This window comes from Meleagris gallopavo, chromosome 20 (genome assembly GCF_000146605.3).
Source record: "Meleagris gallopavo isolate NT-WF06-2002-E0010 breed Aviagen turkey brand Nicholas breeding stock chromosome 20, Turkey_5.1, whole genome shotgun sequence".
NCBI lineage: Eukaryota > Metazoa > Chordata > Aves > Galliformes > Phasianidae > Meleagris > Meleagris gallopavo.
The window spans coordinates 9,933,890-9,949,032 of record NC_015030.2 but is presented as its reverse complement, the minus strand read 5'-3'; the positions used below and the strand labels follow the sequence as shown (position 1 = coordinate 9,949,032).

The 15,143-nt window shown below is 45.9% G+C and overlaps 2 protein-coding genes across 2 annotated transcripts in view; one reads left to right on the top strand and one right to left on the bottom strand.

The window, feature by feature from the left end:
- ABCC3 (ATP binding cassette subfamily C member 3) overlaps nucleotides 1-11,148 on the top strand; it is a 49,470-nt gene extending 38,322 nt beyond the window's left edge. The window contains exons 20-32 of the mRNA XM_031556387.1: nucleotides 370-553; nucleotides 1,189-1,294; nucleotides 1,840-1,993; nucleotides 3,074-3,281; nucleotides 3,768-4,078; nucleotides 4,754-4,953; nucleotides 5,054-5,180; nucleotides 5,788-5,889; nucleotides 6,879-7,025; nucleotides 7,919-8,077; nucleotides 8,370-8,536; nucleotides 9,456-9,650; nucleotides 10,232-11,148. Coding sequence (XP_031412247.1) covers nucleotides 370-553; nucleotides 1,189-1,294; nucleotides 1,840-1,993; nucleotides 3,074-3,281; nucleotides 3,768-4,078; nucleotides 4,754-4,953; nucleotides 5,054-5,180; nucleotides 5,788-5,889; nucleotides 6,879-7,025; nucleotides 7,919-8,077; nucleotides 8,370-8,536; nucleotides 9,456-9,650; nucleotides 10,232-10,340 — 2,169 coding nt within the window. The 3' untranslated portion in view covers nucleotides 10,341-11,148. The remainder of the gene's footprint in view (nucleotides 1-369; nucleotides 554-1,188; nucleotides 1,295-1,839; nucleotides 1,994-3,073; nucleotides 3,282-3,767; nucleotides 4,079-4,753; nucleotides 4,954-5,053; nucleotides 5,181-5,787; nucleotides 5,890-6,878; nucleotides 7,026-7,918; nucleotides 8,078-8,369; nucleotides 8,537-9,455; nucleotides 9,651-10,231) is intronic.
- A 745-nt stretch (nucleotides 11,149-11,893) lies between these two features.
- Nucleotides 11,894-15,143, bottom strand: part of ANKRD40 (ankyrin repeat domain 40) — a 5,417-nt gene continuing 2,167 nt past the window's right edge. Inside the window, exons 4-6 of the mRNA XM_010721688.2 lie at nucleotides 14,972-15,143; nucleotides 14,257-14,438; nucleotides 11,894-12,964 (exon numbers count right to left, since the gene is read on the bottom strand). The exon at nucleotides 14,972-15,143 is cut by the window's right edge and continues 6 nt beyond it. Of these exons, the coding sequence (XP_010719990.1) occupies nucleotides 12,824-12,964; nucleotides 14,257-14,438; nucleotides 14,972-15,143 (495 nt within the window). The 3' untranslated portion in view covers nucleotides 11,894-12,823. The remainder of the gene's footprint in view (nucleotides 12,965-14,256; nucleotides 14,439-14,971) is intronic.

Genomic DNA, 15,143 nt, shown 5'->3' with positions numbered 1-15,143 from the left:
ATTGCAACCCCTTTGCTTCCCCTTCTACTCCTGTTATCGTCTCCAAATGTCTCAGCATTTAAAAGGAAGAGTGCAAAGCAGCTTAGCACATGGGACAGAGGAGAGTGATGATTGCGTTGTTTTACTTCCCTCTATGTTGTATCAGTGTGCAGTAGGAAGCAGAGTAAGTTCATGTAGATTTTTCCAAGTGCAATGACTACCTAGTGTAGTTTCTTTCACTTGGCGTTTCACCTTAAGATGATAATTCACCCCCTGTCTCAGCAACGTGGTGTTATTTGATTTGCTGAGTAACTCTGCTGATGTACAGCATTCGGTCTCAACAGTGGCAACTGAGACTTGTGGGTGTTTTTCTCAATTTTCCCCATCCAGACTCGAATTCTGGTGACCCACGGCATTGGTTTCCTGCCTCAGGTAGACCATATAGTTGTCCTAACAGATGGCAAAATCTCCGAAATGGGATCTTACCAAGAACTTCTGAAACAGAACAAGGCCTTTGCAGAATTCCTTCGAAATTATGCACTTGATGAAAACATTGAAGAGGATGAACTAACAAGTACAGTACTGCTTTTTCTCTGTCAACCAGATTACAGATACTTTCTCTGCAGAAATCAGAATGCAGAGAATGCACTTCGTATCTCTGTGTAAAGTGTCCATTGCTTCTAAATGACATCTCCGCATTTGTTCCTACTTTCTTCGCTGACATAGAAAATATTTATTGCCAGTTCTATATTAATGATAGGTGTTTTACCAAAGAAGTTTAGTTCAGAATTGATAGCAGCTCTCACCAGATGGGGAGAAGGAAAAGAATGTGATGTCTTCATGCAATAGCAGTGGTTTCTGACATGAGACTCCATCTTAGGCTCCATCCCAGAATCGTGCCTCGAGAGTGCTCTGTATGTGAATGCAGCTAGAACTAACTAATGCTATCATGTAGTGTTTCTGATGCACTCAGGCAATGAGCTGTAAATGCATTTGGTTGCCAATCTGTTTCACAAGCTACCTAGTTTAAGTAACAAAAGCGATGCAGAGAGCCAAAGCCAATGGGGGTGATGCTGGGGTTACATACCGTGATTTTCCTGTGGAGGTATTGGTTTTCATTACTCTTGTTTTGTCTGGACTTCTGTTTCTGTGCTTTCAGCTTTGCCCAGCAGAAAATGTGAGGTGTAATCTTGTAATCTTGTTTTGCAGTGATTGAAGAGGAGGAGGTCCTGCTTGCTGAAGACACCCTCAGCATCCACACCGATCTGGCAGATAATGAACCTGTGACAAATGAGGTCCGCAAACAATTTCTTAGGTAAACATCAGCACTTCTTGAGTTTAAATCTGCTTCTACAGCAAAACACATCTGAAAGATGTTAGTCAAACGCTGTCTCACAATTGGGGATTTAGTTTCCTCTTAAAAATAAGTTTTTGAGAGTAAATGTGAAAGAACACGCGAAGAAGATCAAATATCTGCTCCAGCAATCTTCTTCTTAATCCAAATTGAACCAAATTCTTCAGGCAACTTTTTCATAACGATTCCCTGGGACACCATCCAGCTGCTATAGATCTGGCAGCAGAGAAGCTCTGGGGTTAGCTTTGAAAAGCCTGGCTTGTGCTGAGGGCTGCAGTGACCGTATCAGCGTGTCCAGAGCCTGCCGTGGCCTTTGGTAGCAGTGGTGTTTCTGCCATTACTGGACATCACTGTACATCCATGGGGGTCATACAGGCACCACCCGTATCTGTGAGCGGGAACTGAGCAGAAGAGCTGGGCGTGAGTCTGAGCTGCTGCCTCCTGTTCTTGCCCCACATGACCACAATGTGCCCTTTTTCTCCTAATGGCTCCGTTGTTTTGATTAGGCAACTTAGTGTAATATCTTCTGAGGGAGGAGAATGTCCCAACAAAATGTCAACGAAACGAAGAGTCGCTGAAAAGAAGCCAGCTGAGCCGCCTCTGCCAAAAAGGAATCCTAATGAGAAACTTATCCAGGCAGAAACCACAGAAGTGGGAACGGTACCGTGTGATTTCCCCCTTCCTTTTTCTTCTTTCTTTCTCTTTTTGGAAAAAAAAATTCGTTTTTTTTTTTTTACATCTGATGTGTTTTTGTTAAATGCGGTGTGTAAATTGCGATAGCAGCTTTTAGACATTAATCTAGTGATCACTGATCCTTCAAATTGAGCTCTTGGCAGAGATTTACACACCTGGCAAGGGCTGTGCAATTAGGAAAGGAAAAAAATGCCTCCCAGCTCCTGCCTCAGTCACCTGATAGCCCAAGCAGCTCTGTCAGCCCCGCATTGCCTTGCAGAGCTTCCAGCCCTGTTGGTCTTCAGCTGTTTGGCTGGGCTGTGAGTCCAGCTGCAGCACGGCGTGCTTCGGGCCTCAGCAGCTTTCTGTGGGCCAGCTGTGCGCTGTGTGCCAGCAGCCTGCTCCGTCTGAGCCACTCCTGTCACGCCATGAGCAGTGTTTTATGCTCATGGTGCAAAAGGGGCCGTGTTCTCCCTGAGAGCCTGAGTTGAGCCCTGAGCCTCTGTCTGCCTTTCTGCTTTTTTGCACTACCTTAGAGAGAACAGCTTTTCTTTTTGACGCAGGCATCGTCTGTTTATGCTCCTACTGGGGTGAATTAGCGTTTGTTACCTCATTTAAGTTGCTGTGAAGACACCTAAATGAAGGCATATTCAGAATGTAAAGGGCCTGTTTGGGCTCTTTAAAGTAGTCTGGAACTGCATATACCTGCCAAGTTGCTGCAGTTGCCTGGGAGCTTTGGCTCCCGTTCTTGTTATCCATCCTTTGTGGCTGATTAATCTGCCTCTTCCCCCTGCCCCAGCACAGTCTTCAAAACTAAAAGCCCACAAAACCAATACATTACAACTCATCAGAATGGAGGAAAGGATTATTGCAGAGACGTTTCTGACTTGTTTACAAAGTCGTTGCCCTGACATGGGGCTCAGACAGATGAGCTGTTTTCTGTGCTGTGTTAGATTTTGGGCAGTTTTGAACTTTTGCAGTCCTTCTGCTGAAGATTTTTATTTTTCTTCTGTCTGAACTCCTGATGCTGTGAGCTGTACCAACCAGCTTTGGTGTGTGATTTTGCAGGTGAAGCTAACAGTGTTCTGGCAATACATGAAGGCCGTCAGCCCTGTCATCTCTTTAATTATATGTTTCCTATATTGTTGTCAAAATGCTGCTGCTATTGGAGCCAACGTGTGGCTCAGTGACTGGACAAACGAGCCAGTGATAAATGGGACTCAGCACAACACATCCATGCGAATCGGAGTCTATGCTGCCTTGGGCCTCTTGCAAGGTGAGACCAGAGATAAATCGTGATGTCTTCGTATTTAGCAAAGAGGATTTATATGGGAAAGCCATGATGCTCATTGCTGGTGGCCCAAAATTGCCAGCAAAAGCAAAGAAAGTAATGTAACTTAGAGCCAGAAGTCTGAGCTCAGCACCCACTTTTGTGTTGTGAAGCCTTGAGAAGGGTTTGAGTGGGCGGCGTGTAAACCTGGGAGAGTTAAATCTTGTGTGAGAATATGAAAAGTTAGGAGCAGAAGAGATAGAAAGGTTGGGGGAAGTTGTAGGGCTGGTGCTTTGTGGAGGCTGCAGAAAGAAGATGGCTGCACATCTGTGTTGTGAGGGGAGCTTGGTGAGATCCCACAGGACACGGTGCTGGGCGTTAGGCAGCAGTGAGCACAGCGCCATGGGAGGGGTGGACAGGAGAACAGCGACACAGAAGGCAAATGGGGAGCAGAACGCTCGCTGGTTAACGCGTCTCCTCTTCGCTTGGAAGGCTTCATTGTGTTCGTCTCCTCTTTCACCCTGGCAATGGGAGGCATTAATGCAGCACGGAAGCTTCACATGGCTCTGCTGGAGAACAAATTCCACACGCCGCAGTCCTTCTATGACACCACTCCAACCGGGAGGGTCATCAACCGCTTTTCCAAGGACATCTTTGTGATCGACGAAGTCATCCCCCCCACCATCCTGATGTTCCTGGGAACGTTCTTCAACTCCTTATCAACAATGATTGTCATTATCGCAAGCACCCCGCTCTTCACTGTGGTCATAATTCCACTTGCAGTTCTGTACTACTTTGTTCAGGTAACTGGAACAATCTCTGACTACTGCTGTAGTGACTGTTATTCCATTGCTTGTGCTTCGTTCTAAGAAAAACAACGATTTGGGGAAGAAATGAGTTATCTGAAGTAACTTTCTTTCTTCTGTGTACTTAAAGTATTCTCCCACAAGAGGCAGCACCGTGTGAGATGTGGTCATGAAATAAGTTGGCATCATCTGTTTTGCTTTTCAGTGATAACAGGCCTGCTGCTAGAGATAGAGCTGCAGTGCTTTTAAGAAGTTAAAACATTGAAAATAGCATCAATTTTATTGACTTCTGAGCAAAAAAAAAAATGATGTTTATTTTATGGTATGTAAATAGAGACAATGGAATTTCAAATTCGTGTTCTTTTTCTCAGAAAATGGCACTCCTACAAATGCGTTCATTGTGCTGCACTGTGCTAACTGCATTAGAAGTGACATAGATAATCTCAACTTCAAAAATAGAGAAATTGCAGTTACCCAAAATTCTGTTTTGGAATGAAACAAGGATATCTTTGCTTCTAGAAATACTTCCTAATTACAGGGAATAAATACGTTGAAGGCTTGAAGTGCATCATTAAGAATCTCCTTTATATCCATAACCTGGTAATTATCTCACTGTTAATTAAAAGAGAGAGTATTTCATGTGCCCTTCAATTTTCTCCCCCACAATGGCAGCGATTCTACGTGGCCACATCCCGGCAGCTGAAGCGCCTGGAATCCGTGAGCAGATCTCCCATCTACTCACACTTCTCAGAAACGATATCGGGGACCAGCGTCATCAGAGCCTATCGGAGAGAGAAGTCCTTCATAGACATCAGCGATCTGAAGGTGGATGAAAATCAGAAAAGTTACTACCCTAGCATCATGTCAAACAGGTAGAAAGGAGTACAGCTGCTGCTTTCTGCTTGTTTTCTTGTGTTTGCATAGCAGCTCTGAGCAGCCCCTTACCACTCTTCCCATGTCTGCCCTTTCCAGGTGGCTGGGCATCCGGGTGGAGTTTGTGGGGAACTGCATTGTCCTTTTTGCTGCTCTCTTTGCTGTGATTGGGAAAAGCAGCCTGAATGCTGGCTTGGTAGGACTTTCAGTATCCTATGCGTTACAGGTACGTGTTCTGGTTCTTTGTTGATATGTTAACAGTAATTAAGCGCTTGCCAAAGTCTGAATTAATAAGATAATGAAAATGAGTTGTGGGACACCTCTAAGCAGTAGAGATTTCCACAGAATGCAGACAGGCCATCAGACAGGCAGCAGTTCGGGAGCTCCTTTGAGCAGCGTGGGCTCAGTGTCCCACACGATGCTCTTCTGCCCAGGTAACCACTGGGAGAGCAGTAGGATTCATGAAGAGCAAGGCAAACTGTGCTTGCTTAAGCTGAGGACAGTTGATGTAAAGCTCTCATTATTGCCAGAAGGCTTTTAGGTGGCAGGAGTGCGTGGGAATGCCATCCGTATTTCTCCAGTGAGACACAGGACTCTGGGGAACAACTTGAAACCAAAGGCTGGTGGTTCTAACACTGTGAGAAAGGCAGGACTTCACGTGAGCACCTCGTTATCTGTAGGCTTCTTGTCCCAGTATCTGTGTTCATGTAAACACAGAGGTAATTGCTCACTGTGTCATATCCGTGTGAATCCACGTCTTAGCAGCAGTATCTGCTGTTGTCATTAATCTCTTGTTCCTCTGTGGGTGATATTTTGTTCCTTGTTTTCTCCAGGTGACCTTGGCTCTGAACTGGATGGTCCGAACAACTTCTGATCTTGAAACTAACATTGTGGCTGTTGAAAGAATAAAAGAGTATTCGGAAACTGAAACGGAGGTCAGCTACTGGAAGTCAAGCATGTTCACTAACCTGTGTGGTGGAATTTTAGCCTGCATATTGACCTGGTCTTTCTTTAGAGTCCTGAGAGACAGTTCCTGCCCTGAGAGTGTTACCATTTAACCTGAACAAATGTCACACTCTGAACTGTAATGTTACCACAGCTCCAAATCAGTACTGCTGTTATGCACTCTGTGCTTAGCATCTCATTTTCTGCTAGTGTGAGTGGTTATAGCACAACAGAGATGAATTCACCATCAGAGTATTGCTCCCACTGGGTCTGAAGTGTTCGATGCTGTGTCCTACCTGCATGGATGCTGTCATCCTGCTGCTGAGCACAGCTGCACTGCAGTTTTCGGGCTATGCATACATTTTCTATAGTATTTATGTTTAACTGGCTTAATCAGACCTCCTCTCCCACGAGACAACATCATCTCCAGTAACGCTGCATTGCTGAAACCAGAAAAATCATCCAACCGCTTTCCTTTGTTGCCAAATACTCCTGAAGGTGGCAGATGGAGCTGTGCTGACAAATCTGCTGCTCCGTGGACCTGCTGGGTTTTGGTGGCCCTGTGCATGTGGGAGACTAAGAGTTGGGAAATGGAGGATTTGAGGAAAGCTGCAGTGTGCATTTCTGGAGATAAAGTATTTGATCTTGAATTAGAAAAGAAGCTAAGACAAGATTCACAGTATGTGTAAGCTGGAGCTCGAGTTGGCACGAGACATGCAGTGACCTACTGAAGTTAATGGAAAAAGTATTAATTTATATCAGTTGAGGATTTGCCTCGATATGCTGAGGTTTTTTTTCCTACAAACTTCCCAACCATGACCAAACAGCATAGGAACCTGTGTTTTTCCTCTATTGCTATGATTTTGTTAATGGAAACCTGACTTACCAGGTATTTTTTGGTAACCCGCCAATGTCGATATTTGCATTAGAGTTTGAATTACTCTTTTTTAAACCTGTGAGGCATTTCTGTTTCCCTCAGGCTCCCTGGATAATCGAGAATAAGAGACCCCCAGCAGACTGGCCGTCCAGGGGGGAGCTGGAGTTCATCAATTATTCGGTGCGCTACAGGAAGGGCCTCGATCTGGTGCTCAAGGATCTGAACCTCCGAGTGCACGGTGGAGAGAAGGTGGGTACCCAGCCCTGGGGCTCTGCTGTGGCTTTGGGCCTCCAGTGACAGCCACAGGGTGCAGCACGGGCTGCACGCACAGTTACCCAGTGGTGGAGACGGCACGAGCTGGCCAGCATTAACAACCACGGCAGCATCCTCCAGGCAGGAAGACATAGAACCATCTGCATGGGGATTTCTGCACTTTCCAAGTTAGGCTGGCATCAAACTGCTGTGTGGGAGGCACCAGAGATTGCAAGTGACAGAAGGAATTCCAACTTTTTCCACGGGCTTTGCCTGTTGAAATTTTTAGTGTGGAAGAAAATAATATTCTTTGCTTTCTTAATTGGAAAATTGTTCTGGGAGATTCTCTTCTTCATGCTTTAATTGAAAGTAGAGGACTGTGGGTGCTATTGACAGAAGAATTAGTGTGAGAAAGTCCTGTAGCTAACATGCTGTTATTAGAAGAATCCCAGAATGGTTGAGCTTGGACAAACACTGGATGACCTCTGGTCCAACCCCTTGCTCTAACAGGCACCTTTTATTACTGTATTGTTATCCTGGGCAGACACTATGACAGTTGCCTTCTGGAAGTCAGATGTGTGCTTATCGTAAGCTCTTAATTGCCCTCTGGAGAGTCTAATTTCTTGTCCTTGGGTGGTAACTCTGACAAGGGTACTTCCTAACATGGATTTCAGCTAACCCCCCAGTTTACGTGGCACTAAGACGTTGTACAGAGCTATGTGTAACACCATTCCAATCATGGGCAGTGGTGATGCACACTTCGTAACGTTTGATTTCTGGTTGCATTCTTTTTTGTATTCAGAGAAATCCTGACATTTTGATTGCTTTTGTTAGCAGTGATTTTTGTTTTTAACCATATGCTTTGTTGCTAATCCTCCAATTTGTTGTAGATTGGGATTGTTGGCCGAACTGGAGCAGGGAAGTCTTCCATGACCCTCTGTCTCTTTAGGATCCTGGAAGCTGTAAAAGGGGAAATTATAATTGATGGTGTGAGGATTTCAGAGATCGGTCTCCATGACCTTCGATCGAGGCTGACAATTATTCCTCAGGTACTGTTTCTATGTATCATGGTTTAGCAAACCGCAGAGAATAGTTCAGATTGGTCCGGTCCTGCCACCTCACAAACTGATGGTGGGTGATAAAACAGAGTTTGAGATAAAGTATCTTTAGAGTCCAAACTGGATGTTTCACTGTGTGTAATGCAATGTATTTTCAAGGTGGATGGGATGGAGAGGTGGCTTAGCTTCAGTGCAATGGATGTTTGAAAACAGTCTTATATACTAATGTCTGTACTTGAAACAGCTAATGGACTTGTCTAATGAAAGGTGGTTGTCTGTCCAGGATCCTGTTCTCTTTTCTGGAACACTGAGGATGAACCTGGATCCATTTAATAAGTATTCAGATGAAGAAGTCTGGAAAGCTCTTGAACTGTCTCACCTGAAGAGGTTTGTCAGCAGTCAGCCATCCATGTTGGAATTTGAGTGCTCAGAAGGTGGAGAAAATCTTAGGTGAGAAGAGTTTGCATTAGAAATGTGCTGTGAGTTTTCATTCAGCCCTAACAGCAGTAACAGCTTAACACTGTAGTTTGTTGTGTCCAGTGGTATGTAGCCCCCTGCTTCTGATGTAAGCAAGGCTCAAACATTGAGTTGCTGTTCTGCCACTTCTGGAAGGATCCGGTTCTCTTTTGCTGCTGGGAAGAATTTCTGCCAAACCAAACTCCTGTCTTATCGGTATAGGAAGAAGGTTTGGGATGACAGTGTCAGGAACAGGCAGCCCCTTAAACATTTGGTGGGTTTGATAGGAAGGGAAATGCTGTGGTGATGCGTAACTCTTGTGCTGAGTGAGAATCCTCTGCCTGAAGTGATGTCAGCAATGGTTGCTTGTTGTTATTAGCTAGGAAGAGCTACGAAGAAGGACGTGAAAGAGATGGAAAAGCATCATGCTTTGATAGGCTCTATTGGCTTCTGAGACCACAGTGTAAGCAGATGATTGTTTGATGATGTTCATCTTCTTGTCCCACAGAGACACCCAAAGGCAGCGTTTGGGGCAGCGTGGGCCACCCACTTATTTTATTTGGTGGTAGAAAGGATGTGCAGCCTCAGAACTTTTTTATTTTATTTTTGAAAGTCTGCGTATGCTCAGTGTTGTTCCAGCTGTGTGTGCTCCTCGGGCAGAAGCACTGTGATTATTGGTTTTTGACGTATGGCAGGAAGGGGACGTTTGGTGGCTCTGCCCAGGCAGTAGGTGAAGGCACACTGCAAGTTGCTGAGTAGTGCTGCAATGGGCATTTCTTTGCTCCGGGGCTGACACGCTGCTTGCTAAATACCTTTCTTTTTTTTTTGGTTGGGTAATTTTATCCATTGAGAACAAATGATTCTGAGCCATGGGAGCTGCAGGCCTCTGAGAAAGCCTTGTCTCTGCCTGCAGTGTTGGCCAGAGGCAGCTCGTCTGTCTGGCAAGGGCTCTGCTCCGCAAGACGAGAATCTTAATCCTGGATGAAGCAACAGCAGCTATCGACCTGGAGACGGACGATCTGATCCAGATGACAATTAGGACTCAGTTTGAAGACTGCACGGTGCTGACAATAGCACACAGGCTGAACACCATCATGGATTACACGAGGTAGGACTGGTGGTGGTGCAGCCTGCGTGCTGGGTATGGGAAGCAGCACTTGGAGGGCCTGATTTGCCTCCAGAGAGTCACAGTGATGCTCTGTTTAGTAGTTCACGAGCAGTGATGTCTAAGTCCTATAGCCCTGGGATATCCAGCCCTGATTTTGCTTCTGCTTCTGAAACAAGTTCCATATTCATTGACCAGAGCTATGCAAGAGGTACTGCCCACTTGTACTAATGGCGCTGTCAGCAAGCTTATGATCTGTTTTTAACCAGCAGCTGCTGTAACCATTTCACTAATAACAGGTTGAATTAATTAGTTCTAAAGCTATTACTGTAATTCATGAGCTTTTCCCTCCTTGGCTTTGTGGTACAACGTTCCCAATTACAAAGCTACCAATGTCACTGTTTTTTTCTGTGTACCTTTTTAAATCAAACAAGAGTTCGGGGAGAACGTCAGCATCTATTGTGCTTCGTGTGGGAACATCACTGGGCACAACAAAGTCCAGGCAAAGAGCGGAGCATTATGGATATTAAATTTTCAGAGAGGAATTTCTCTGATCTATCTTCCGCCCCTTTTGTTCTGCACAGGATTCTTGTGCTGGACAACGGAACCATCGCAGAATTTGATACACCTACAAACCTTATTGCATCAAAGGGGATTTTCTATGGCATGGCGAAAGATGCTGGGCTGGCGTGAGAAGAAGACCCTGTCCTGAGGGTGCTTTGGTTTTGGTTTGTTGTTGTTTTTATGTTACTGACTTGCCACAAAAGTGACTTCTGAATGTACTGTAATTTACATCATTTCTTGTAGTTGATTAAACTTGTGATAAATGAACTGAGCATTTTACAGTGGTAAGGACCAGAAAGTGAATTTTATATTTTTAAAATATTTTCTATAAAGTATTTTGTTATACGTTTTTTTTTCTCCAAAGAATGCCAAGAAAATGTATGTGTCACAAGGCAACATGTACTGCACTTCGTTTATGATTAGTAAATTATATTCATGGTACAAAATACAGCTGTTTGGTGTCTTCTGGATAGAGACCCATTGGTTTTGAGGTGTAAGGAAGGGCCTGCTTAGGCAGCAGCTCAGCTTGGAAACGTGGTGATAGAATGCTGAGTTTCAGAGTGGTCAGATGCGTACCTGGCAGTATTTCCCCAGGATGAGTTGGTGTCCCCTGCATAGGGAAACTTCGGGGTTACAAAGTTTAAGCAGCATTTGCTGCTGGGATCTCACAGCATGGCCTCTATGCTATGGCAAAATGCCTTGTGAGAAAAGGGTCCAGTGTTTCTCTGTAAAAGAAGTTCTGAGGAACTTTGAGAAGACAAAAATAACTGTTTATTAATTGTTACAAATATGCTTCTGAAATCGAAACAAGAATCTGCAGCCAAGCATTCATTTGAAATTAACATTTCACACAGCAATGCAGAGAGTAACAGCTTATCTATCACACACACATGTCACGGCTGTACACTGGTCACATTAAGTCAAGAGTGTTAATAAAATCTTCTATGTATAAACTGCATAGTGTATAAAAATATTCTCTGAATGCATAGTTATCTCCGTGCACCCACACGTCACCAGCCCTGCAGCTCCAGCCCTGCAGCTCCGACTGCTCGCCTGCGCAGCTCTGTACCTCCATGTGCTGAGCCGTCACACCGAGAGCCCGTACCCAAAGCACATCTCTGCAGGGCCGGGAGCTCGGCCTCCTCCTGTCCCCACCTCGCAGAGGGAGGCGGCGGCGGACAACAGACTGCAGCCAGAGGAAGCACCTCAGGTGGGAAGGGTGGTGAGGCAGTTCGGGATGCACTTTGCACCTCGGCTCCTCCCGCTGGTTTGGTTTGATCCCACTGCTGTCAGCCCCACACCGCGGGGCTGCGTGCAGTCACAGCAAACGCGGGCTGCCATCTCCGGATGCAGGAAGATGAGGGCCTGTGGGGGCTGCAGTTCCCAGAGAAAATGGGGACAGGGAACAAAGTGGGAAGCGCGGTCCGGCTGGGCACGTCGTTTGCCTGCTACATTGCCGCTTCACTTCTTTCATCCAATTCACAGTACGTCGTTTTACAGCGATGCTACCAGAATAGAACTCCACCAGAGGCAGATAACCAAGTAATATTAACATCCGAAAAAGAGATAAAATCCAGCTTGCTGTTGTCTTAAATACTTCTCATTTTATTTGTCCCAGAACATCATATCAAAGCAGTCTGATTCTGAACTTTATGGAACAGGAAAGTGGTTTTTTGGTTTTGTTTTTTTTTTCCAGTAAGCAACGAAGGCAAGAACAATTCGCTGGGGAAGAAAGCCGCATTGCATAGGAACATCATGATCTCAGTGTGAGCTCAGCACGTGCTGGGCCTTTCACTGATCTCTTCTGACATGGGCAAGCTTAAAGTTTCCAGATGAGGCCATTCTCAGGAATGAGGGAAAAAAGGACAATAAAATTACAATTATTGTGCTTTTAAAGGGGAAAGTAAAGCAGCATTGGACAAGTGTGCTTCCAATACATAACAAAAACAGTATTTTGAATTGCACATGTCAATGCCATCCCCTGACAAGACAATGAGAAAGTGGGTCTATGGTTTTGGAGAAGAGTGCATTTATGATTTGGATGATTACTATCAGTGTGTTTTTGACCTGAGAAATAGGGAAAGGTGTGAAGAGGTATTAAGAAATCACAGGCAGTACATTACTTAACAGTATTGAAACAAGACATTTTTGTGCTTCTTGCATGGATTTAGAACCCTTCTGGTTTGAGCTGACTACAGACAAATGCTCTGGAAAGTGAGCAGCAACGGTAACAGACTCAGTACAGACAGTAAACGGGTTTTGTAGAAGATCTTTTAACACAAGAACCTCTGCTGTGTGCCAGCACGCCGACTGGCAGCGCAGGTTAAGGGAAGCCCTTCCCTGAGAGCTGCCCCACTGCAGGATGATGGTCTGAAAGCAGCACTGATGGGGACTTCTTAGCAATACTTCCCGTGCACGAGCTGCCCTCACATCAGACTGAGTTCTTTCACATTAACTACAGGCTACCATCTGTAGTGCAGAACAGCTTCAGTTTATTTCAAAGTTAACAAAATAGATTTTTTTTCTTCACATCATTAGCCCTTATAGATACCGTATTTCAAAAGTAGTTTTAAAATGAGAGATAGAAATAGTTTGTTTTATTCTTTAAATGATTAATAGGTCAGTTCTGATGCCTTCTTGTTATACCCGCTCTGTTCGGAAAGTGCTGGGGCTCTGAAAGGGAAGCTTTTGTCGCTTACTGTCAGAACAAGTTCCAGTTCTTGGAAATCCTGTAGCCTTGCCACATCTTTGTCCTTTGAATAAATACAGTAAGTTTTGTTAGCTGATGACCCACATGTTCCATTTTGCAGTGGTACACTAAAATAATAGGCTTATAGTACAACAAAGCATGTATTTATCCATATACGTGACAGTTCTTTAAACTGGAAAGCAGAGCTCCTGCTGCATCTTAGCTTTGTCCTGGCATCTTACGCAGCTACTTTTGAGAAGGAATGCAATGGTGGCACTGAGCACAAGTGATGAATGGAATTGCACCTGTACACGTCTGCTGTGTGCTTTCTTCCTTTAGTACGCTGTTCTGAGCTGCACCCCACTTCCCCCTTTTGGTCATTCTTCGTAAATCGCTGCACTGCTGGGAGCAGGTTGGGAGCAGGTTGGGGGCTGCGCTCAGGGCTGTGCTCAGGAGCTGGCTGGGGCTGTGTGGGGCTGAGGGATGGCAGTCCCACAGCTCAGGCTGCACAGTGCTGCTCCAGCAGCAGATTCCAGGCAGCTGCCAGTCCAGGCAGCGTCCCACGGTCCCACCAGGGCGGTCTGAAGTACGGACCAGACAGACTCCCTTCAGCAGCACCCTAAGTCAGCAAGTGGCAGAACTGCTTTTGTCTTTTTTTTTTTTTTTGACTAACAAGGAGTAAATCACTTCATACTCAGAGAAGATGCAGCATGCTGACCTCTGCAGTGCAGTGCCCATCAGTGCCCCAGCGCTGATGCCCACAGCGCTCTACCAGCACGAGAGCCAAAGAGGCCAACAGTTCTCCGCAGAGCTCTGCAGTGGGTCCCCTCTGCACGGCCTGTGTCACCAAAGCTAAAAGACAGCCCTGTGCCCAGGGCCACACTCAGATTCTCTCTCAACACCGCACGTCCTTGCAGAACTGCACCAACCCAGCACAGTGCTGCGGGGCACTGCTGGCACAACAAGAGCTGAGCGATCAACAGCAGCAGTAAGAATCAGAATCAGCCCCCGCTCAGTGCCTTCTGCAAGCACCGCAGTGACACTGTGGGACTGCGGTCAGAACATCACAAGTCTGGCAGAACCTGCAACACCACAACACCACCACGGTGCTGGATGAGGGCACGGCTCAGGGACAGCCCAGCATCCCAGTGCCAAGCAAGCAACCAAGCAACCAAAGGCGGAGCTCATCCTCCTCGCCTTTCCCTCTATGACAGCAGGCGTTGCCCAAAGCAAGCACTGTCATCTTTCTGGGACACAGACGCAGTGCAGGTGGTAAATGAATGAGTACTTTTTAATGGTAACCTAAACAGTTTTTTTTAAATATATGCTACTGTATTCAGAATGAAGAGTTCTTACCTTTCTTAGCATTGTGTTTGGTAATTTTCTGATCTTCTGTACGTGTTCAGGGTTAACACCCAGCTCACGGCAACTCACTCGGAGCAGTTCCTTATAGGTCAGCTCTTGTCTGTCCAGCTCAATTTCAATGAAGTCATTTTCTTTAAGACTAGGGTTTTGTATTCTAACTTTAAGCACCAGTTCTATTCAAAATAAAAGGGTATATTCACAGATAGATGTGTAAAACAATTAGAAAACACCATACTAAGTATTTCTACGTTCTATCAGCCAGTCTTATCACCTGTAACAACACGAAAATCCCCCCACACCAGCAGCTGGGCAGCTGGCCGTGCCCTGGTCAGGCGGGCAGTATTTGCCCACAGAAGGGCCGCCCACCTCAGCTCCCAGCTGCTCCTGCAGACCGAGCCAGCCGAGCTTCTCTCTTGGGCTCTTTACTTGAAGGAGATGCCGCTTAGAAAACAGAGTTACCCGGCTTTCTCTGTGCTTTTATAGCACTTGAGACAAACTGCGAATGTTTGCATCGATATTTTAATAGCGGTTCTGGCAAGAACAGCACTGCCTTTTTTATTGCCTCCAAACAATTCCCCGATGCCTGACGCGCAAGAACCCGGACATCTCCAGGAGCACTGAATAAAGGTAAAACAAACTCCTCCACTTGCACCGTCCAAGGTGACAAAACCCAAGGAGAGGCGAGGAGAAACGCTTTTGCCGTTACCTTGCATATTAAGTGGAAAAGCTCCTGTGAAGAACACGGGCTGGAAGGTCGGCACGGGTCCCGCGCAGGAGCCGCTGCCCAGCGGAGCTCCGGGCTGCTGCGGTCCGGCGGGGGAAGGAGGAGCTGTGCCCCACGGCGCCTGGAGCAGCGCGCTCTGAGCGGCGGCCCCGGA